We start from the raw sequence: 25,215 nt of genomic DNA on the forward strand, positions 1-25,215 counted from the left end.
ACTTCCCAGGAGAACATGCGGTGTTTTCAAGCCTTTTTTTAAAGAGGAAACTAATCCGTGCTGTGCAGCTGAAGCCTGATTCAAAACAAATAAAACAACAAACTGGAAAAAGTTATTTCCGGTTGAAAGTGCCACGTGAATGCTGAATGGCTGAAATTAATCATAAGGTGTCAAAGTACATAATTTGTGATGTCATCACCCTCAAAGCTGATATATTCACCTAGTATCAATCCCAAAGTATTTATTTACTAAGTATTTATAAAACCACGAGTCGTAAAAAAGGGGAATATGTCCTGAAATCTGTAATTCTTCCATCATGACAACTCTGTGGGGGGTGAATTATTTTCTAATTCACTTGTTTCAACGATATAGAGATTTGAAATTATGAGTCACGTGAAAACTAAACTTGTCTGCCACCTTCAGTTTTTACATTGTTGATCTCAGGCACACTTCAGTGAATTAATGTGTTAAATATAAATAAATTATAGGAAGTGTAACTTTACTAGAATAGACTATCACATAAAGAGCCTGAGGCTGATGTCCACCACCTATTTCCTAAGCTGGAATGATTATGATCTGATGAACTATGAAGTAATACACTTTTATTTTTACCATGTTAAAGTCTGTTAAGGAGTTAACCTCCTCCTCTTTGAGAAGCACAGCATCACCAGCTGCATCACAGAGTGGACCATCTCCACCACTGTCAGTATCGATTGTAAGGTAAGCCGGTTACTGTAATTCATTTAAGATCCTATACCTATATATGACTGATATAAAAATATGTGAAAGTGGATGCACGTTTATTTGAAATATATAAATGTTTTGTTCATGTGTTTAACTGAAATGGAAGCAGTTGCACAATTGCCAGAAATCAACCCTGAATGCAAACCTGAAAACACACACACACACACACACACACACACACACACACACACACACACACACACACACACACACACACACACACACACACACACACACACACACACACACACACACACACACACACACACACACACACACACACACACACACACACACACACACACACACACACACACACACACACACACACACACAAGAACCACCCAAGAAAGATGCACAACCAAACATATAGTGAGCAAGAAACACAAAATATTCTTTATTAAATATACAAAATTTGTGAAACAGAATTGCATCACGAGTTGTAAACTTTCCAATCTTACATACTACCTAACGCACATTCCACTGGCTAAACAATCGAGGGACAAGGTACAATCAGTTTAAATAAAAACCTTCTTTCAAAATGGAAGACGTGGGAGAGGACTGCGCTTGGTAAGTGCCGAGTCACATTGAACACGTCTCTACAGTCGTCTACGCACTTGGTATTGCCGTCGCATAGCGAGAACTGACATGGAAGGACGAGTGATGGACGAGTCTGTAACGCTTCAAGCTCACTGGCTAGTCGCTGTCGTGGTGTCAAAGGCCGAGTGCTAAAATCACAGAGCGATTAGAAAGTGCAGTACGGTGTAAAGGAGATCTAACTATACCGACGTGAGACAGACGGGTACAGGAGAGTCGTGTTCTGATGGTTGAATAGTGCAAGAACATCCACGAATGCTGTTAACAGTGGCATCATATCAGAATATCAGAATACTTCATGGTGTATCAATCTGCTCCATGGATTAAGTTTCAAGGCTTTTTTTTGGCATGTCACAGGAAATCACTGTTACGCTCAGTTTTCTACTGGTATGCATACAATTTGTTTTTGTGCAGTGATCCAAACAATAGCATAACAAAGCATCAGAAGAAGTAAAAAAAAAAAAAAATTCATTGAACAGATGGCTTCTCTTCTACAAAACCTGCCCCGGGCCCCGACGAGCGAAATGAAGTGCTTGATTTTTAATGAGCATCAAAACAAAGCAAAAAAAATAAGGCAGCGTTTGGCATATATGCTGTAGCATGTGGTATATATCCCTTTATAAACACCTGAAAGCTGTAGCGCTATGCGTGCCTGAGGCGAAGCGGATGTGACACACAGACACGGAGGGAGTGGGACTCAAGTACCAGCACACTGGAGTCGTGTGGATAACGACCACATGGGCAGAAGGCCGAAGCATGAGATCCGAGGAGCTGCGGTGACACTGAGGGACGCCGTCTTCGCTTGAAAACACCGTGAAACACTGTTTAGCTTATGTGGCTGAGCATTATGGGTAATTTCAAGAGGGGAAAAACCGAGCATAAACACCACTTGTCCTGCGTAGGAGAGGAAAACCATTCACCTGGTGGCTAAGAACACTTTTGAACATTCGTACGCTACAATCGCTTCCCAGTCAACGTGCAGGTGGCGAGGCCGAGCTCGCACCCCCGCTCAGCTGGTTCGGTCAGAGCTCTCGATGGATCTGAAGAGAGTCGATCCATAACAACGTGTGTCTGCCAAAAAGTGTCGTGATCCGCAACACACAGATGGTTTTGCACCCATTAAATAGAAACCGTGCATCAGGGAGATGATTCTCTAAATCACAACTAGAGATATCATGAGACTATTTATTCATATTTGGGAATAATTAAATAAAATATTTGTGGGTTTTCAATCGTTGTTTGTTTTTACATTTTAAAGACTGAACTGGAAAATTAATCCCTTTCAGCTCGATTCTCCGTTGCAGCTACCGACTCGAGTTCATTTCAGTTAAGCGAGAAAAACCACTTGCTGATATTTGAAACTTAGGGCGCTAACTAGTTCTTTACTTATTTATACGTTTTTCAGAGGCGTGTTTATCCGATTTGAATCTTTCTACTTTCCAAGTCAAATTGTTGTTCTTTTTTCCATTAAACTCTTTGTTTTAAAGTTTGATTTGGACAAATTACATTGTACTTTTGTGACCTTTTGTAGAGCTACTAATTGATCCATTAATTGAAAAATAACTGCCTGGGGGGGGCTCTGAAATCCAGTGCGAAGAGAAAAAGGCAAAAGCTGAGAAGATGTGACCTGTGATAGATTCTCTTCTCGAGCTGGTTTCAAGTCTCCACACCCTGATTTTCAAGCTGCACTGAAACAAAAGGAACCCAACGTCTGCCTCAGAGAAACTGGACCTGATGCATCGATCTGAATTCAATGGTCTTTGTGCGATATCGGCTGTTTCCACGTTGTTATGGACTGAACACTCTGCAGTTCCTCTCTCTTGTGATAAGGTGATAGAAGTGAGACGTGAGGTGAAAAGGAGGAATCTGTGTTTCAACAGTCGGGGGACCCTCAGAACCCAAGAAGAACCCGGTCCTTAGACCCCGGCCGTAAAAAAAAAAACAACGTGCCGTGTGAACCTGAAAACAACCTGAGGACCCGCTACCTTCAGAACCGCCCCAGCCACCTTCAGCCGGCCCGGACTCGTGGCCTCGACGTCTCTCGGTGCCTAACTATTGGTATCAAAAAGGACAGCGTAGCAGTGAAAAGACTAAAGAGCTGTTGTGGAGGTTAAGAGTGAACAGATGAGGATCGGATTGCAACCCCCCCCCCCCCCCCCCTGCCTCTGTCACTTGAGCTTGGAGCCCACTTGCAGGAGCGTGGGCTTCTGCTCCATGATGCGCACCAGCAGCGTGTCGATGTAGTCCTCCAGATCTCGAACCTGCGGCTTCAGCCTCTTCAGCTCCAGCTCCCGCTTGGCCAGCAGGACCCGCTGACGCTCGAACTCCGCCCCCTGCCGCCGCAGGTCCGCCTCCCGCTGCCCCAGCAGGGCGACCAGTTCGCTGTGGGTCAGGTGGTAGTACGAGCCCGCCCCCTCCGTCAGAGACTGAGCCGGAGAGAGTGAGAGAGAGAGAGAAGCAGCGGAGGATAAGAGCAGTGTGATGGTTATGTTTCCACCCCCGTGTCCATTTGGTTCTTGTTTGTTTATATGTGACGGCAGGAGAACACAAAACCTACTGAACAGATTTCCACAAAACTTGGTTAAAGGTTCTGAAAGAAGAAAGAATCTGGACAAAGGGGCGGATCCAGGCATTTTTTATGGATTTAAATGTAATCAATATTTAAATTTTCTGTTAAATTCAATTAAGATTAAATTGAAATTAATTAATTGACGGGATCCGGGTTTTTTCTGCCAACAGAATAATGTGTTTCACTCAGTGATGGAACATTCTTAGTTTTCATTTATCAATCTGTTAGGTATGAAAGTATAGAGCCTCATAACAGAAATGTATGGTTCATTTAACTCGAATAGATTATCTGTGTAAATACATTAAAGTCACTAATCCCATTATAAGGTTTACCCTCTGTTTTAAAGCAGGTAGAAATGATTAATCTATTTAACTGTTTGTTATTATTGATGTTCGGTTATTATTATCATCTTTGGATTTATACATCTTGAATTATTGTATTTACTTTATAATTGTTTATTCCTATTTATTGTTAGTGTCTGTTTGTATTTCTGTTCTCGGCTGAAACAACTTAATCGAAAACCAAATTTCCTCTCCCGGATGAATGATGTTTTTCTTATTGAGTTTTTCAAAAATCATATAAAACTAAACATACTGATTCGTGACACTTAAAATGCAAAATCAAACATAAGAAATATAGTGATTTCTGCACCTTCCTCCTGTCCGTCTCCGCCTCGCTGATCTGGCTGCTCCTCCCTGGGTGGATGGTGGACTTGAGCTTCTCCAGGCCGGTGGCCAGCACTGAGCGGCCCTCAGTCCGCTTCTCCTCAGCCAGCAGGGCAGTGGTCAGGGGCCTCACTGGGTGGGGGCTGGACGGGACAACAGCCAGAAATGCATACAGTTCATACAGTCAGGTATTAAACGTGATGACAGCCACACACCTTTGTTATAGTTTTGAGAGATGTAAGGAACCCGGTCCGGTCACCACGCTGCAGGTCTGTGGTCATTTTTATCTGCATATGACATGTTTCCTTCCTCCGTCAAGGTTTTACTACAACTTTTTTCTGGAGCTTTTGACCATTTATCACAACCTCAAGATGATGAAAATGGAAATTAATCAAAATATATATATTTCAGTTAAAATAAGATGACAATAGGGATCAAGAGCGATGAAGAAATTTCTATAATATTTATTTCTGAGATGGATCAAATGTCGGCTTTTACCAAAGTCTTCTTAGATCTAAGAATCCTTCAAATCAAATAATGTGAAATTTAACACATCACTCTTTAGTAAAACTACACTTTAACAAGGTTAAAAACTGAGCTTTTATTCTGAAAATCACAGAGCCCACAACCTTGATTTCCTCTGGGAAGCGTCAAAACATTGACTTCAAATTAAATCTCTCTTCAGCAAATACATTTTTCTCTTCTGAAAAATTTTACTTTGGTTAAAACAGGCCACCGTCTTACTGTTTAAGTTCAGGTCAGCATGAGGGACATTATCAAACTACAACATTACAATAACACAGGATAAACAACCCCCGTGTCGGTGACCTACATTGAGATGGAACCATATTTAACTTCATGCCACGACAGGCCTGGTATTAAATTTACAGGCTCCATCATTGTCCTATATCAGACTGCTCTGTAGACCTGCAGCGTGACACCAGACATGGATGCAGGTTAGACAGGCTGAGAGTCCTCACTACAGGAAACACTGGTGAAAATTGAAATTAAATGAGCTCAAAACTGAAAGATTTAATTGCATGCGTCAGTGCAATCAAACAGGGAGAAGTGTGTTAAATGTGTTATTACTCCGAGGTGAAAAGGAAATGCTATCAGTGACACAACAACACCTTGTTCGCCTCGAATCGAGCCTGGTTTCCTGGTGGAGGTTTTGGCAAATGAGTGTGGCTGCCGGCCCTGTGGGGAGGTGTGTGTGTGTGTGTGTGTGTGTGTGTGTGTGTGTGTGTGTGTGTGTGTGTGTGTGTGTGTGTGTGTGTGTGTGAGTGTGTGAGTGTGTGTAGAGGAAGGAATCAGGGCAAAATAATAACTGCTAATTGGCCTGAGGCTCCTTTTCCCCTCTTGTTGCCACACACAAGACACCTGCAGAGGAGTCCTGTTAACACCAGTGTGTGTGTGTCTGTGTGTGTGTGTGTGTGTGTGTGTGTGTGAGAGTGATGAAAAAGACAAGGTCACACCACAAAAGGAGAAACCCCTTGAGAGCTGGCGACTCAGAAGAAAAGCCGGCAGAAGCGGAGCGGCAGAAGAAGATTGAAGAAGACAACAGGATAGAAATTTCTGGAAGCTGGATCCCCTCCACCTTCTCACGGAGCATGTGCAACCTCACCTGTTCTGCTGACTGGCTGCCTGCTGCTGCTGCTGCTGCTCCTGCGTCTCCTCGGGCTCAGCAGCTTGAGCCGTGCTGGGTGGTGACCCCGCCAAAGCAAGGGGAGGGGAGGAGCGGAGCACTAGAGAGGAGCTACTTAGCGTTAAAGAGGGAGCAAAGGAGGTCAGAGAGGGGAGAGCGAGGTCTGGTGGAACCGACGAGGAGTCCTGAATCGCACCGGGATCGCTCCCGAAGGAGGGCAGGAGGAGCTCGTCAAAGCCCGGCGTCAGGGTTCCCTCGGAGTGGGAGCGGTGGAGAACAGCAGATCTTGAGAACTCGTCATCCTTCTGGTTTTCCTCACCGAGCCTCTTTGGACCGCAGCTCTCCTCAGAGTCTGTAAGTGCTGCGGGAAGAACTTCCAGATCAAAATCATCCCCCATCATGAAGTTTGTCTTGTCTTCGTATTCTTCAAATCTGTTGGTTTGGTTGACTTCTCTGCTCGATGACGTGGATGCACCGGTGGACCCCTCTAGGCCCAGAGCAGCGTCAGCAGTTGTCTGAATGTCGCTCAGCTCACCGCGGAGCGTTGAGTTCGCAGAGAGCCGGGTCTCGTCCAGCTCCGAGACGCTGGAGGACGAGTGAGACACACAAGTCTGGTAATCCTGCGAGTCGGTGCTGACATAAAGGCTGTGGAGGAAGCTGCTGGAGCTCTGATCAGACACCTGAGTGTGCAACAGTGTGCTGTCGAAGTCCAGGCCGGGTCTGGTTTCACCGAAAGCCCCAAATGACACCGGACTAGACCGGCTCGACTCCGGTCGTCCTAAACTGGTGTCCAACAAACGCTGCTTCAGATCAGGCGAGGAGGTCAGGACGTACAGCGATGGGAGCTTGGAGGAGAATTCATCATCTGGAGTCACAAGAATGTTTCCAGAACTGTCCTTAAACTCCTCAGAGAAATCCAAAATCAGGCTTTTGAACACATCAGACTGTGAAGAGTCGTTGGATTCTAGTTGGACTTCAGAGACGTTCGGCAACAAGTCCGTTTCTGCACCTTTAGTTTCTGACTCTCTTGCGGGGATCTCAGGCCCCTGATGTGGAATCACCGGGGACTGTGGTGCCTCTGAATTGTCCGGACCTCCATCCCCTTCCTGCTGCTGAATAACAGTCCAATCGTTTGACCTGTCGGTGAGGTCATCTTCGGACTCTGAGGGCTTCTGGTTTTCGGACACAGTGGCGTCAGGATGTTGAATGTTGCTCTCAAAGTTCCGTGCCTCAGATTCCTCAGAGGAGGAGGACGCAGAAAGTTTATCGGCATAAGAAGAAAGACAGGAATGGATGTCGTCCTCGACCGAGCTGCCGAGACCTGATGAAGCAGGATCCGGGGAGCTGCTGAAGAGCTGTGTGGACGAGGTGTTACAGGGGGTCTGGTGCATGTTAGTGTTAGTGGTACTGCTAGCTTGATTAGTTTCCGTGCAAGTGTCAACCTTTGATAAATCAGGAGTTGGATTGAAAGTTGTATTGTCGCTTTCAGACTTGATCCGTTCTGGGATTGTTTCAAGGAATTGTGCAAATGTGTCAGTGGCTCCTTGAGCGTCGGACGGGTCTGTCCTGCAGGGGTGATGATGTAGTGCGTCACTTTCACTAGTGTTCCGATCCGTTATGGGCAGTAACGTTTCTTTATTATTGCAGTTTTCCAACGGATAGTCACTGGGCGTGTTCTGCTGTGTTTTGCAATCTGTGCTCAGGTCCTCTGGAGACTGCAGCCTGCCAGCTGCAAACGCTTCAAAAGACTCGTCCCACTCCGACTCTGGCTCCAGCTGCCCAGCGGACATTAAAGGGTCGGAGGCAAGAGGAAGGAGACCTTTCTCAACTTCGGCCATCCCATCACCCGTCGCAACATCGGTGCCAACGACGGAGTCCCCTGTGGCTGGGTTGTCGCGGGTCACGGTGTGGCTGGGGTTACTCGCCTGCGGAAAGAGCTGAGCTATGGGGGGCCGGGAGCTGGAGAGATAGGGCAGAGGAGGCAATGGGGGTGTTGGGTCCTGAGTGGTTAGCATGTCGTCATAGAAAGGGTTGTGCTTGCGGACAGGGAAGAAAGGGTTGCAGGGGGATATGGGAGGCGGTGAGGTCTGTGAGCGGCAGAAGGGGTTAGTGGGATGCAGCGGAGAAACCAGAGAGGTAAGATCAACAGGGGGACCCGAGGGGGGGTGACTAGAGGGGAGGGGATCAGTGTTGGGGTCTAGTTTAGGTGACACCACCAGGCTGTGAAAGGAAACGCACAAAGTCCTCTGGATTAGTGAGGATGGCTCATGGGACCGTTCGTCTGCAGGAGGTTTTCTGTCTCATTTCACATCTTTACCCTGAATCTGTCACTGACTGCCTGACTATAGAAACAGTGTAGAGCCCGACCAATAGGGATTTCTTTGGGGGGCAGATAACAATATTAAAAGGAGTAAAAAAAATTCCAATACCTCAATATATATTTCTATGATCACAAAGAAATGTAACTGAGGTTTGATATATTACAGTGGAACCATAAACTTAAATACAACCAAAGAGAGAGAACAGACAGAATATTTTTTAATTCAAATATTAATACCCAGTAGAGCACATATCTCTGCCAAAGCCCAACAGTCCTCTTATGAAATCACATTTAAATTCACTAGATCCAGATTTTTTTATTTGAATCGACACCAAATCACACATAATCCTCAGATGTTAGAAGGACAATCATGAAGATCCATAAATTATTCTCTGAGGAATCCACAAAAATGTCAAAGGAATATATATTTGGATTCTTTTCTGTTTTTCGTGTGAATCTGTTACGTAGATAAAATATCTGTGAAAGGCTCACATTGGTATATTAACGACCAACTAATACATTTGTCGAGTTCTAAAACAGTTTTGACCCCAATTTTAAATGTAAAACCCTCCGTCAGAGTAACTGGAACATTTTATAAATCATATAAAGTCCTGATCTGTGACTGTATTAGTTTTTAAAAGGCTTGTTCTTGTACATTCACGCACCTAAAACACGTGTTCCTGAGCCTCACCTGTGTTTTCACTGATATTTTGCAGGAGCTGCAGCTGAGTGTTACGATTACTTTCTGCTACTGCTGCCAACTTGACACTTCTCCCCCCACCCCCCCGAGGATCCGAGCGTGTGGTTGTGTAACCGATGAAAACCTAAAGCTACAGCGCTGGCAGAAGGATATTGAGTTTACTATGGTCCAGAACCGCTGACCCTGCTTCGAGCAGCAGGCGCTTATCAGAACATTCTTCTGCTGCGGATGGAAATATTATGACTCAGTGATTGTTTTGTTTTTTTCTTGTCTCGGTTCAATGAACTGATAGAAAATTTAAAATAATTGTTAGTAAGTGTTTTTGGAGACCTGGTATTAAAGATTTGATTTATATTAGATACCAACACAAAGAACGTTCGGAGCAGCAGGCGACAGCTCCCAATTAAATTACCCACTTCAGATTGTGTTTGTGTTCGAAGTGGAAACACACACACACACGCACACACACACACACACACTAGAGACCAACACTCCAGCCCACATCCTCATCTTTCCTATGCAACTGAGATTCTCTCTGAACCGTGTTACAGCGTTTGCGAAGCTTCAAGCTTGATGGAGCTAATTTCTCGAGAGCAGCGCCCTCCTCCATCTGCATTGCAGATACCTGCTGTAACCAGAGACCTGGGGGGGGGGCAGCGTCTCTCCACCACGCCGGCACGCAGGAAGTGAAAAGTAAACAACCACATTGATACGTGTTCGACGTAATGACACTGTGGCTGTGGAGTTTGAAACTGAACCCTCAGGGAGCAGTGGACGTTTTAAGAATTTACGTCTTTAAGTTTTATCAGAACTTTAGGCTGAGATAATTCTTCTTTAACTTCACAAACTAGCTGCTGGTTTCTGAGATTTAATGATGTGGGTCGGTTAACCCTGTTGTCAGTTCTTATGCTAAGCTAGGCTAACCATGTATATAAAGATGGACGACATGACAGCTCCCCACAGCTCCCCTGGTGGCTGGCTGCAGTATAGATCATAAACCCTTCTGAAGGGACAAGAAGGGACATGAAGCAAACTTAAAAGTCAAAGTTAACATTGGATAGAATTCGTTCGAGTTAGTTCATCATCACCTTGAGTAAAGTTGTGTTTAGACGTTTGCTGCGAACGTGTCAGCCTGCACATCAAACACATTCCTTCACACACACCCACGTTTTCTACCAGAACACAACTCAAGTAGAACACAACTCAAATAGAACACAACTCAAGTAGAACACAACTCAAACAGAACACAACTCAAGTAGAACACAAGTCAAGTAGAACACAACTCAAACAGAACACAACTCAAGTAGAACAGATCACGTGGGATTGGACCCGAGTTATGAGCGGAGAAGCAGAGAACTCCAAACAGTGCAGGTTCAAACCCCCCCCCCCCCCCCCGACAGGCTCATGAGCGCGTCAGCTGCTTTTTCACCAAACTGATTTCATTCGTATTTATACTGAAATGTACTAAAAGAAAACCCGTCACCTGTTCGATGCTGTAGCAAAGGATCAGTGTGTCGTTAGCTTCCCTCTGTGATCACAGTGTGTATCTCACCTGGGTTTGCAGTGCGAGTCCTTGGATCCGAACCAGCCCTTGTGTTTCTCCGGGGTGGCCGCGGGGGGCCCCTCCGACCCGTCCTTGGACCCTTTCCCCCTCTGCGTCTTCCCCTGGCTCTCTGATAGGGCGGCCCGGCCCAAACGCTCCTCTTCCTCCTCTTCACCCTGCATGGGCCTGCTTTGCTCCAAAGCCGCTGCTATGGCTGCTTTCTCCTCCTCGCCGGGTTTGTCAAAGGACCAGCGGCGCCCGTCGCCCCCGGGGGCTTTGTGAGGGTCGGCGGACGCCTGCGGGCTGAGGTTCTGTAGCGACACCGACACGGGCAGAGACTTCTGCAGCAGTCCCAGGCCTAACGAGTCGACGGGTTTTCCTGAGCCTGGGTCCAGGGGCTGGACTTTGTAAGCATGGCTTCCGTTGACAGTAAGCTGAGGCACTGCTATGGTGATCTCACCGGCCTCGTCGCCGGAGTCACATCTGAGCGAGGACGACTTGGGCGACGTGTTTTCCGTGTGCTCTGCAAAATGAGAAACAGAGAGATAGTGGGAAAATGGATGCAGCTAATCAATGGCTTTGCTAAATTAAATTTACAGGCAGCTTAGTCAGGTGATAAAACCTTGTAATGGCTTTGACTTCCAAGCTCTTCACAGCAGGCTGGGTCAGTAGCTCTGGATTAATTCACCTCTGTGTGATTACTCACTTCTGGTATAATGGGAAGTGTTGCTCTGTGCTTCACTGTGCAGAGTCGCTCTCTCTCTCTTCCTCTACCTCTGCAATCAGGCGGTTTAACAAAGCAGACGACACTCAGGAGCTCGAACCTCCGCACAATCCACACGGCTGTCGACACACAGCTGCTCCACAACTCACATTTAATTAAGTCTTTGTGGGTCTGTTGTGATGTTGAGACGCACACGTTCCCCCAATTTATTCTCTCTACAGCAGCACTGTGGTCGTACAGCTGGATGATACGGACAAAGTATTTTATATATTAAAAATGTTTCATCAGTATTGCTGATAATATTGTTTTGATCGCTGTTGTTAAATCTCCATGTTTTCCCTCTGTGAAGCTTTTTGTTCAGGAAAATGCGATAAAAATATAGAGTATTATTAAAATGTCACACTAAAAAATGAGCTCAAACAGAATCTGATACAAAAAAAAAAAGTCCTCAGACGTTGCATAAATTGTTGAGCTAATGTAATAAGTGAATAAAGAAGTGGTGGAAATGGAACCCACTCAAAGAGCTGTTTAGAAAATATAATTAAAGTGGATTATTTGTGGCCTCTTCCTGTTTCACACTCAATTTTGCTGTTGCACGTACGAACTGAGAACTTTCCGTTTCACCGTCAACTCACAAACGCAGCTTCCTTTTCACAGTAAAAGGCGACTGGGAGGCGACCTCGTGAAGAACACAAACTAAACCCTTCTCCTTCTGAAGTGTTACTTAAGATCTTATATAGACTGAATGAGTGAGATCTGCTCACCACTGAAAACCTGAGGCTGCATTATCCTGCTCTTTGTACAACAGAGATTAAATTCTCTGTAGGTTACTAGACTCAAAACAATCATCAGCAGATTAGAACTGAAACCAATCATTGAATTGTTGATTATCAGGTGTTCAGGTCGCTGCTCGCTACTTCTCAAATATCTTTTAATGTTTTTCTTTGTCATAAATTTAATGAAAACTGACTTTTAATATATTTGAGTGTTGCAGAAAGAAAATTACAAAAACACAACTCCAGGCTCTCTGAAACTTTAATCGAAACCTGGTCTATCCTCTGGGGACTCTCACCTGGGGAGTAGTCTGCCGTCAGGTTGCTGCTGTTACTGGGCGAGTTGGAGAGGTCAGAAACCACCACACTGATGCCGGCTGTGGGACTGAGGCTGCCCCCCCGAGACGACTCGCTGCTCTCTGAGCCGAGCGACGTGCTGGAGCGAGTGTCCGACGACTTCCTCAGCTTCCCTCGGAGGAAGAAGGTCCTCATCTTGCTGCGCCGGGCCTCCCCCCCCTCGTCGTCCTCGTAGTCCTCCTCGCCGCCTCCATCGCTCGGCAGCCGGGTCCTCACCCGACTCCCGGACCCGTTCCCACCGGGCACCACGGCCGAGGAGGAGTCCTCCTCACTGGATCTCCTCTTCCCCCTCATGCGCTCTTTGAGCTTATTGAAGGTGGAGGTGCCCTTGTCCTTCATGACGAGGTCGTACATGCTGGCCGTCAGGTTGTTCCTGGTGAACTGGACGCTGACTTGAATGTCTCCTCGTTCCTTCTCCTTCTTCCCGGTTTTGGAGTTGAGTCTGTACCACCTGCAACAGAACACATGGAAATGGTCTTGAATGTTTCCCTGAAGTCATCTAGCAGGACGATAGAATTAATCTGCAGCAATAAGGATTATTGATTCACTGGTGAGTCTTTTATCAAGTGAAATCCTGGATGATGATGAGGATTTGATTCTTTCAATAACCACAACTTTCTTTCTTTAAACTTAAAATAAATTATATATTAAATGTATTAATTTTTCCAATAGAAAACATGACTCACCAGGTGGAGCTCTTCTACAGCTTCAATCTTATATGAAAGACGAACAATTAATTATTAATTTATATTAATTAATAAAAAACTAAAGAGCATCCAACATCCCTAAGAAATCTGACAGGACGATCAGCAGTTGAGATCAATTCATTGCTGGATTATTTTTGGATAAATTAATAAAAACTATGAGTCCAGCCTCCATCTTTTGTTCTCCACTATAATGACAAAGCTTTTTTAAATTCTTCTCCATGGCAACTGCTGTGGAGGATCATGGGTAATGTAGTGTTTAGACTTTATCAGAGTCAAACTAAAATAATAAAAAAAAAGGGATCATGACGTGTTATTATACAAGATCCAGTGTTTCTGATTGAATAAATATTTAATGAAAAATAATTGGAGATAACTGCATTCAACTGACACATTCAATTCTTCAGTGTACTCTTAATTCAATAATAACACACACACACACACACACACACACACACACACACACACACACACACACACACACACACACACACACACACACACACACACACACACACACACACACACACACACACACACACACACACACACACACACACACACACACACACACACACACACACACACACACACACACACACACACACACACACACACACACACACACGTCATGAGTAAGTTTGGCATTGAATGACGTGAATGACTGTAATTATGAAATGGGCTAAAATGTGTGTGTGTGTGTGTGTTTGTCCTACTAACTGCACACAGCTGTGTGTGGTCAAACATCCCACAATGCCTTGGGGAGGCCTCTTGTTCTTTAATCAGACCGCGTTAAACAAGAGCAAAGAAGTGAAACGATGGTGATCTCTGGTTTAACGGTGCTTGTCCCACATAGCTACACGACAGACCCTCAGTAAAAAACAGAATCCCCCCCCCCGCTCTACAAAACATAGAGAACACATGTTTCTGACACTTGGTGCCAACGGGAGGTGGGGGGGGGGGGGGGGGGTTACCGCTGCAGCGAGGGCGACAACCCGAGAGCTGCTTTTATTTGTTCACTTCCTGTTCTGCCGGGCTATTTTCAAATCGCACCTCGACCACAGAGACTCCGAGCTGCTGCATCGAGAGGATGACAAATACCTGCTCCTCATTCTCTGGTGTGGTGCAAAGTTATATACCCTACTTTCAGAATATCATATAACTACAATGGAGCTCCAGTTATATAAGGACATACCTCCACCAAGGCTGCACACACTCAAAGATATAAGTTCCCTAAATTTGCTTTATTTGTTTGTCCTTAATGATATTAAGTGCAATTACAGCTCATTTTGTATTTAGCCTGTGTGTGTTGGGGGGACTCTGAACAATATACAGTTTTAATGTAGAAATATAAAACAGGATGTCAGAGATATAAGTGTGTGTGTGTGGGGGGGGGGTGACACTTCAGGAATGACTACAATATCCTGTTCTGTCGAGTCAACAAGAAAATCTAAATGTCGTGTTGTGGAACGACAAATGTGCGACTGAGAAATGTTCCGAGAACAGAGGTTAGAAAGTAAAAGCAGAGAAATGAAAGCTCCCACGTGAAAGAAAACTGAGCAGAGAGCTGTTACTGTGTGTGATTCCACGACATGAATCAAGTCTGCAGATAAAATCCCTAAAAATCCACATTACAGGTTTATTTGCTGCATAAAGAGTGAAACAATGTTTTTACAGCCCTGAGAGGAGATTACTGCTAAAAGGTTTGTTCTTCTTTTATAGGAACTTAGACATTTTCTGAATATTTGAGGTTCCCGGCAGATTTAAACTTTGTTATGACAGAATAAATTATACGTTTCACTTGTAGCTGTAAAGGAACGAAGCAAGGACAGTTTAAAAACCACTAAAGAAAGAGATTGGATTCAAAACCACAAGTCTCGTGGTCACAAACAAAATCAGTGGCTTTGCTTCCAGGTCCCTTTTTTGGTTTTGTTTGATCACAAAGGAAAAGAGACAAGAAAACTCTCTGCTCCAGTAAAAACACTAAGTATAACTTTAGGTTGAGTATAATCAATGTCATCCAGCCACCGGCCTCGAGTTCAGCCCTGACAACACGGTGACACCCAGGAAACTACGCGGCCGCAGAAAAACAATTAGCAAAACAAACACCAGAGCTTCCAGAGCAACTCAGAAATAACAAGCAGGTGGAGCCGCAGCACAGAGGAGAGGAATGCTGCTGCTGCTTTTCATAGCTGCACGGGAACAAAACATCACGTCACATAAACACACGTTCAGAAACCCACTTTTCAAAAAGGGAAACGAGAGGAGGAGCGACACTCCCGTGTGGATACAAGCAGTGGCAAAGTTTGTGTACTTGTTAAACTTGACAGAGGCTTAGTTTTAATCCAGATGATGCTTTTACATTTCGTCAAATCAAATCCTGGAACCAGATTATCAAGCAATGAGTAAGCAAAGTAGATTCCTGAGCTTCAAACCGGTTTGTTCTCTTCTATTCTTTTAATCTGAAGCGGCACAGATATTTGTTTGTTTTTTTTGGTGTCGGCTCTTGCTCCTGCGACTCTGCTCGTATTCGCCGCCTCAGATGCCGGCTAGGTGTGGACTCGAGTTTCACACCGATGCTCCAACAATAGTATCAGTCCTCCTCCTCCTGACCGGGCGGCCAACTCCCTGCCTCCGAGGTGGGGCTCACATTCCAGACACAGCACCCGGGAGCTGGGTGAGGTTTTCTCCTGCAAAGGTCGAGCTACTACTGCAGCCGCCATCATTGATTCCACCGTCCACACGTTGTAATTGTTCTTATTCTTAGTGTGAGAAGTCCTACACAAACTCACACAAGCTGTTTTGTGATTTATTTGATTTGCCTCTGCTGACTCGTACCATTTCGTTTACTATTTTTCATCAGCCACAAAACTGTCTTCTGTTTTTGAAGACGATGCAAAGGTCTATTTATACACGTGCACCTGGGCTTGTGGGTCACGTGATGCATGAACAAGCCTGACGACGACAAAACAAACGCATGTAAGGAAACAAAAACGTGGCGCTACACACAGAAACTGCAGCACAGAACAAAAACAGCCGGTCACAGAAGAGGAGCCGGTTTCCCAAACGCATCGTCCCACACAGACGCCTGCACAACATCCACCAGGCTGTTGACCTGACACTGTGAAGCATTGTGGGTAATAAATAACAATCTGCAAATGCTCAAACAGATTTTTCCTTTTTAATTTGTCAGTATGAGTATTTTTTTGGTGTGTTTGCACAATCCCCTTCCAGAGCTGCAGAGCATGACGGCATATCTGCTTCCCCATCTTGCAAAAACAGGAAATCAGGACACTCCACCCCGTCCCAGCGTGACAGCATCTCCTCCTCTCGGGCCTGCTCACTGACCCACTGAGGGGCGGAGGGCAGGTTCTGATTTTCCTCTTCCAGCTGCCGTCTTGGTCTTCAGCTTGCAAATAATAATTCTTCTGTGGAGCAAGTAGATTGCTCTAGAAAGAGGACGGACTGTAATGGCGAGACAAGTAGGCTATCAGCTTATTTTATCCAGAGTGTGCTTGGCCTCAGTGGGAAATCCGGGAGCCTGGGCGGCATCAGATCCAGAGAAAAGAGGCTCTCTGGAGTAAAAGTGGTGCCAAGGGTAAGGGTGTCAGCTGAGGAATTCAGATACACTTTCCTTCAGCAGAGGAGTCAAAGGGCTCAAGATCGCTATAAAATCTGAGTCAACCACAAATATGTGAGGTGAGGTGGACAACTACCTCCGGTTTTGGGATTTTTACGAAAGTTCGCAAATCCTTGAATATTGTAGGATGTAGGAGATGTCATGTCAATAAGCAGATGATTGAGTCTACAAGGCAAATTTCCATCTTGTGCCAAGTTTGAAATTATCATTATGCAGGAAGATTGACAGGGTTCTGCAGTTTAAAGGTCAATTTTAAGATATTTGTTAAGTGCAACAAATTTGAAGGAATATCAGAGTCCTGGAAATAAGTACACTTCCCCATGATGGAAGATATATTGAAGTAGTGAAGTAGACAACAACCCATCGAAACGCTAAATACAAAGACAGTAGGTGTCCATCTTCTTTACAGCGTTTAAATATGTGTGTAACTGAGAAAGTTTAAATCTGTGCATGCCACTTTTTTATAGAGCGTGGATGAGATCCCCAGTTCCTTATATCACTTACAAAACTCTATCATCAACGACTATTCATCAGACTTATAAACACGTCTATGGTCACAACAGAAATCCGAGATGTGGATGGAAAATTCTGAAGCTTTAAACCAGGTTAGAAACTTGTATTTTTGTCCAAAGAGAATCCCCAACAGACATTAGATCCTTGATGAGTATAAAGTGTTATTCTGTCTGCCAATTAAACAAGCTGACTCAGCAGAAAAGTTAGCAGCAAAGTACCAAATAAACCCAACAGTGCTGGACGAACTTAAAAGCTGCGGCTGATAGGCAGCCAAAGACACTCGGCGACTCCCCAGCCGAAACGCGGTGTGTCCGAGAAGATGCAAGGCGGGTAAATGGCACCGCTTCACTCGAGCTTCATTTGAAACTTCCTGTTCCATGTGTCCCAGAGATTTAGGCCAGCGAACCCTCCAGGAGCACTGTGGGTAACGGCCTGGCCTGGATTCCTGCCTCCTCAGCAGAAGTAGCAGACAGGCTGCGAGTCCCAGAGCACATTCCACATCTGGACGCGATGAGCTCAGACCTCACCGTTAACTTCCCCTCGTGATAACAGCCCGGCATTGTGTCCTCGCACCACACGTCAGGGACCAGGTGACAGAAAGACTGGGAATGTTTAAATACAGTCATAAGCTGCGTCTCAATTTAAATCTATGTTATGTTTTGAGTATGGGGACACGGGAGTCGAGTGTCACATGTTGGAGGCTTCGCCCAATCTACAGCTGCCGTCTTGGCTCGGTGGCAAAAGAGTACACTTTCAAATTTGCGGAAAAAAAGGATATTGAGGAAGGAGAACACGATAGAGAGAACACGACAGAGAGAACACGATAGAGAGAACACGATAGCAAAACATGAACTTCCAAGTGAGGTGAGCACCCAGCAGATACTCTAGCTATCGTGCACATGTTCTTTGGGACTGCAGCACCCTCTTAGTATTGGAATCCGTGCACTACAATTGGTGAGTAGAATCCGTACAACACAAAGCCAACAACAATATCGGATTTGAGACACAGAGATGGTGTCCACCTGTCCGTTATCTACAGCACTTATCCATGAGGGTCGTCAGCTGGAGCCAGAATGCCATTGGGCGAGCATATAGCACTGCCAATTAGCAATCACCAATTAGATCGGCGTGACTGGGATCGAACCACCAACCCTCTGGTTAGAGGACGACCCGCTCTATCTCCTGAGCCACAGCTGGCACTGCACCTTCAACATTCCAACCTGTGGTAGACGTCAAGAACCAAGAAATTAAAATGAAACCTACTCATGAAATTTAAATAGTTTCAACCCAGAAACCTCCAATATACCTGACTGATCTCCTTTATAAATCATATATCTGTTAATGATATGTTGATGGAAACCTTGGGTTAAAATCCACTGAACACAATCGGGTGTTTTGTATTATGCAACAGTAAAATGAGTCACTGGGCAAAAAGCAGATCAACAGAAACAGAGGCAGGTGCTGCACCTGCAGAAGCATCCGGAGAACAATAAGTAATAAAGGATAATACGTTTGGACGTCACACTTATTATCTTGTTCCAGGCAGATTCCTGCATCACAGGGTTCAGAGAACATTGTGTTTAAATGCTTCATCAACAAATTCAGACCTATACTGTAGAACTGTGTGAGAATGCTCCAGCTCTAAATCTCTATACCACCACCTTCAAGAAAGTTATAACTTCTATTTCGTTAGGTAAAATAAAACCAACAGGAAATAAAACAAAACATACAATGCAGAACAACCCGTTTCCTTTTCTTCATGTATGACTCCAAGCTTCTTTTATAAAGAGAACTTTTATCTGAAACATTGAGTTTCTCTTCAGAACAAATCACAGGTTTTACCCTTTAATTGACTTTGGGTTCACAATCAATTTGTGCTCAATCCAGAGGAAACCACTCTGCTCTCAGACGAGCACTGAACTGTTCCTCAGTGTTTTCTCCGGAGCAGGTGCACGTGTGAAAAGTGAACTCTGGGTAAACTCCGGAGCCAATTATCAGGATTTTACAGGTCATGTCTGAAAACAGCTTCATCTTGACTCTAGTTGATATCATTGCTTTACACTTGCTGCTTTGCTCACATTAGCATGTGGGCTAGTTGGCTAAAGGGGCTTTGACAACCTGCAGGAACAAAAACAAGTCACAGTGACCTAGATGTATCCGTCTGGTTGTTCTGGTCTCATACACAAACAGAATCCACCTCAAAGCTGCACAGTTGTTTTAATGCATCTCCTCATCTTCACTGCACAGGACCTCCACACAGCAGCCGCTGGAGGACTCGTCAGGTTGCACAGTTATGTAATCTGAAATGTCCATTAGACTGGATTCTCTCAGACTGAGTCTATCGGCCCTTAGCAGAGGATTGTTCTGGATGCACATCACACACACACACACACACACACACACTCACACACACTCACACACACACGTTCTGCCTCACTCAGCAGATGGAGGTTCAGTATCACTCAGAGCCTAGAACAACATCAGACATTGGCTTCCGCATGGAAAGCGTCCTTGGGTCTCTTGGAAGCCGCTGTATAAATTCAAATTATTATTATCATAGAATAACAATGTGTCTACAGGACAACTAGAGAGGAGCAGTTTTAAAATGCAGCGTCTAAATCATAATTTAACCACTGACTATCTAATATGTGAAGAATCCCTGACCTGCAACTAAAAGCTATGAAGGAAACTGTGTTGGACAAAGTACAAATTAATGAAAATTCATATTTAGAGTCAAATGTGTTGCTTGTGAAGTTCTTGTGACGTTTGGCAGTGCCCGCCCCCCGCCCCCCCGCCCCCCCCCCACAGACCCTTTTGGGGAATTCACTCAACGCCCACCGTTCCAGGAATCTGCTCTACACTGAAAGCTCCACATGCAAAACCATCTCGGCCACTGCTTCCTCTTGTGCCGCCCATCTGAGGCCAGTTCAGCTTTAACTTCATCTAATGCACCAGCTGCTGATTGAGATCAGACGGGTTGAGGCGTGTTTTGAATAGAGCAGTCAAGTGGACGATTTGCTGCTCTGCCCGCTCGTGTGTGAAGAAACTGTGCCTGCATTGTACTTTCATTATAGTTTGTTCATTGCATTAAATATCACATCATCAAATTCAATTTACAGGATGCAGCTAAGCTTAGTTTTTAAGAAAGTAAAACCAGTTTGTCATTTGTGCTGGATAAAGGATTTAAATGGTGAATCCAAATTGTTTCCGTTGATGAACAATATATCGACAAATCATTTTCTGCAACACAAATCTGAAGTTGTGAAGTGTTTAACTTTGTGTGCGAGTCCCAAACGGATCATTTTGTTCCTTTCAATCCTTGTATTGAGTTATTATTGTAAAATTGAAGCAAGTTAGCATCTGTTTTAAACTGCAGCAGGCTAGCTTGTCAAGCTCAAATAAGCTCCAGTACCTCCTCCTTCATTCCCACTGACTGTGACGGGAACACGCTGAATCAGAACTACACCGTTTGAAAACTGATGAATCCTGGAGAGAATGAAAGAAGGTTCAGGAGAAAGGAGTCACTTCCACCTGAAATGTCTCCATTTGCTGGAATATACGACCCCGGGCCCTACAGCACCCTGAAGCCTCCACCTCCTCCAAAGGGCTTTATAAATATTACCAACTGTGAAGTGACAGAGTGTTGGCAGAACGGCCGGAGACACCTCGGCCCTCAGCCTCTGCAAGAAGAAAGTGATGCCGTTTTATTGTGCTTTTGAAAAGACAGATCAAAGCAGTCGTGTGTAAATGTAACCTGACTTTGTGTTGAGGTGAGTCCTCATTAAAAGCTGCTGTATTCTCATTCCTCCACCAGAGCTGCTCGCTGTGTTTGTTTTCATTATCAGATTTGACTGCCGCCATTCAACCCCATGCAAATAAAGCTCACCCTTAGCAAACAGTTGTGAAGAAAGCACTTTAAATTGATGCATTCTGTAAAACCTGCCAACGTGATAAACCACAAACGTAATAAATCACATCACCTAATACAAATCTGCAGCTAATAATCCTAACAATGTAAAATATTTCTCACAATCGTAACAGCAGTAGCTTTACTTGTTCCTGTCTAACCCACTGGTAAAACCTACAGTGGTTAATATTTTGAACTCATATAGATGTGTCAGAATTACCCCCGAGTCCGTTCTCACTCTTTATGACTCTTCTATAATTGTCCCACTGTGTATTTGTTATAACCTCATTCAGCTGAGCAGTGCAGACAGTCACCACTTAGCAAAAGCTTCAGTAGGTCGGGTGCTGGTGATAAAACATGATCCACAGGTTCACAGCAGCACAATAGCAACGTTCTGAACTTATTATAATGTTAAAACGTAAGTAGGTTGTTACACTATCATGTGGACTTCACTCTGGAACTTTCTACTTTGTCTTTCAAATCCTCAAACCAGCACTTAAACTCAAAAAAAAAATCTATTGTATTGCATTTGTGTTATTCACAACAAGTCTCCCATTGAAAATATACTATCCTATATTGTGTTTAAGTCTTTTTTTAAGATAGAAACAATCGAGCTTGGGACTGCGATTCATCTAATGTCAAACTTCTCCTTTAGCACCAAGCAGCCAGAAGATAGGATGCTTTTCTCAAGGGCTCAAACATGTGAACACTGAGTATTTCCTCATGGGGAAATAAAGACAGACCGCTACTGGTTGGCAAATCAAAATGTGCCAGTTTGAGCCCTTGCAGACATACTGGACGTTTGCCACATGACACATTTAAGTTTGCCGCTGAAGTGTTTTAATCCCCAATATCCCCTCGACCTCCGTCTCCTCAGATCCATATCGTTCAGGCTCCAGTTGGAAGTGTTGCCAGTGTTCAGCCCGGTTTCATTGAAAACCAGCACGTGGAGACTGTGACTGTACCAAAGCACCAAACTGCTGACACATCAACATCACAGACTCTAACCTTCAAGCCACGCGGCTGCGACAGCGACCGACGGGAGGCGACTGGTTCCCCTTTCATCTCGTGTTCACGGGTCTACCTGAGTGAAAGCACAGACGGGTCGGGTGCTAGTCGCGTCTGTAGAAGGACACAGACACCATGTCATGATGGAGGAGGGTGTTGCAAAGAACCAACATTTAGGTCCTGGTTGTGGCAATGACACCTTAAAAGTGGTTTTATTCATAGTTTAATTGTTTGTCTGCAAAATCATTCAAAAACTAGAGGTATTCACGAAACTTGGTGGAAGGTGGTCAGAGAGAGAACCTATCTTTCTACATCCAAGATGGCTGCACACAGTGGCCCCTCGCTGTACTATGTTTGTAGTACTCATTATGTTGTTTTGGGTACTTGTATGTTCTGTCACCGGGGATCAGAGAGAAACAGCTTCATCCCGTCTACGTCCTGTACATTTGACATTTGTCTGTGTCCTTTGACTTTGACTATTACATTTTGTGTTGGATCCGACCGAAGGGGCAGATCAATTAATTCGTTTTCACTCTATTTAACATCGTGAGGGGAAGGTTTGGGGCATTTTCTCCAACTTTCCAGGATATAATTCATGAATCTTGATGAAACTTTAAATCAGGGGGGAAATCCACACTTTTGAACACAAATCAACTCTGTAGTTTTAGAGGTGCTAAAACTGAGATGTTTAGAAAACGCTGCTGGCCCCGGTTTTAGTTTGAAACTCTGAAAACACAACTTAACAATTATCACTTATGTCACTGATCCTGATGTCTTTGCTAACAGCTGTTGTGCAGTTAAATATTGTTCAAGTAATTCCTGTTTCCACATACAAAGTGTACGTGAGTGCACTGGGCATGGAGCCTACCAGTGTGTGCACGGTATGAGAGTCAATCTGGTTTATCTGCATTTCAACCACAGTTGGTCAAGTTTAGTACAAGTGTCACAAGCTCAGATGATCACACACTTACACTGAAATAGTGTTTCTTTATGCCACAAATGGACAAATGTACAGTAGGATATGACAAAAGTTCAAACTCAAGCAGCAGCTGGTGATAGTTTATCCCTTATTGATCCCAAATGATAGAGATCTGAAAGTGGAAATGTTTAGGCTGCGTACAAACGTCCCGTGTCTTCTGCACGTCCACGCCTGTGGGGCGGTTGTCGGGCTCCTGTGCGAAAGAACATGTTATTCTAAAAATACCCTGGAGCTTACAGATCATGAAACTGTTAGATAATCCCAGAGAACTGGGACAGGCCATTAATCCAAACCCGGCTCTACACGTCACGCCTCGGACTACTGGGAGAACCAGATTTTGAGAAGCCACAACAAAACAACCAGGTTGGTGTGGGAGGTTGGGATGGGATGGGTGGGGGGGGGGGGGGGGATCTGCAGCCTCACTGGGATGTGTTGTGGTCAGAGTTTAGTTTGGTATGTCGGTGGGAGGAGGGAGGGAGTGTCTGCAGGGCCCTGATGCAGCAGCACCGATCTGACGGCTGTGTTTATGTCTGGGAACAAACTGGGAAGCAAACTACACAACACAGACACACACACACACAGGAGGTAGAATGAGAAAGATGAGGCTCGTGCATGCAGCTGCAACCACATCTGCAGGTTGACACCACACACACACACACACACACACATATGACGTGCACAGGCAGGTGAACTCACTGGTTTTTCACCCATCGGCTCTGGTTGAACACCTCGTCCAGTTGAACCACAGCCTGGCCCAGGAACACGTCCAGCCCCATCAGCGCCCGGTGCATGACGGTGAGGACCAGCTCGCTGCCCCCGGCCGGGTAGCCGCTCCGCCCGCCGCCCTGCAGCACGCCGGGCTGCAGCTCGAAGGAGCACTCCTCCCTCCACTCCGGCTCGGTGGTCTTCTCCGCCACGCCGGTCGAGTACTTCTCTTTCCCCAGCTGGATGATGGCGTACACGTCGCTGGTGCCGTGCTTGCCCTTGCCCCGCAAGCCCCTGCCTCTGAGCACCGTCACCTGGACGTGCGTCGGTACCCATGTCTGCTCCTCCTCCTCCACGGTTAGCGAGGACATGTCTGCAGCCTCCTCCAGACGCACCGAGCGAGCCGCCGCGCTCCCCGAGGCCACCGGGGGACAGGGGGGTTCCGCTTCCTCCGGTTTGTGCGCTGTCACGTCAGCTCCGGGCTCGGCGGGCGCTGCCGCATTATGGCCGTGTGCTGTGTCCGGTTGTCTGCGGGGGAAGTCGCCGCGGTCGCCCGGCTGGTTCGGTGCCCTCGCTGCTCTGCTCTGCGGTAGCGGCAGCGTCGGTCCCCGCACGGCGCGTCTCTGGCTGCCTCCCCCCCGCCGCACGGGCCTCTCTGCGGGCAGCGACGTCACGCCTCTACCCTCCTTCTCCTGCAGGAAGTTCAACACATGGCTGCGCGTGCACACTGCTCCGTGTACGCCTCTGCTGGAATGTGAGGTGAAGCGAAGTGGCTGTCAAACATCAGCATCGGCTCCGGTACCATCTTTAAAGCAGGTTCGGTTAAAACTGGATGAGATGAGGGAGAATAATCCATCACTCTAACTTTACTCATGTTGCACCTTTCAGAGTAATCCAGTTCAAAGTACTTAAATAAGTTCAGAAATCAAATCACACCTTGTTAAAGATGTCAAAGTAAAAGATAATAAAAATGAAGAATAAAGAATAAGAAGAATAAAATCATAGAATAACAACACAATCCAATCATCTCATACTTTGCCCCGTGAGTTGTTTTAGTGACAAAAACAAATTCAAACACGTGGGTCCAAACAATAAAAGCATTCATATACACAACACACTTTT

The 25,215-nt window shown here is 45.3% G+C and overlaps 1 protein-coding gene across 1 annotated transcript; it reads right to left on the reverse strand.

Annotated features, from left to right (window-relative positions):
• Positions 1 to 1,114: 1,114 nt before the first annotated feature.
• Positions 1,115 to 24,864, reverse strand: rab11fip5a (RAB11 family interacting protein 5a (class I)). Its single transcript, XM_062397526.1, has 6 exons — positions 24,085 to 24,864; positions 12,580 to 13,088; positions 10,793 to 11,306; positions 6,200 to 8,440; positions 4,562 to 4,718; positions 1,115 to 3,767 (listed from the first exon to the last, which is right to left on the reverse strand). The coding sequence occupies exons 1-6, from the start codon at positions 24,462 to 24,464 to the stop codon at positions 3,510 to 3,512; spliced, it is 4,059 nt and encodes a 1,352-aa protein (XP_062253510.1). The 5' UTR covers positions 24,465 to 24,864; the 3' UTR covers positions 1,115 to 3,509.
• Between the last annotated feature and the right edge of the window lie 351 nt (positions 24,865 to 25,215).

Source organism: Platichthys flesus, chromosome 10, assembly GCF_949316205.1.
Source record: "Platichthys flesus chromosome 10, fPlaFle2.1, whole genome shotgun sequence".
Lineage (NCBI taxonomy): Eukaryota > Metazoa > Chordata > Actinopteri > Pleuronectiformes > Pleuronectidae > Platichthys > Platichthys flesus.

What these genes read in the sequence shown, in the direction of transcription:
- rab11fip5a (XM_062397526.1), bottom strand. Translation starts at nt 24,464, where the DNA reads ATGTCCTCGCTAACCGTGGAGGAGGAGGAGCAGACATGGGTACCGACG. An exon ending in AGCCGATGGGTGAAAAACCA is followed by an intron (nt 13,089 to 24,084) that starts GTGAGTTCACCT and finishes GTTCTGTTGCAG; the next exon opens with GTGGTACAGACTCAACTCCA. An exon ending in GACGGCAGACTACTCCCCAG is followed by an intron (nt 11,307 to 12,579) that starts GTGAGAGTCCCC and finishes CTCATTTTGCAG; the next exon opens with AGCACACGGAAAACACGTCG.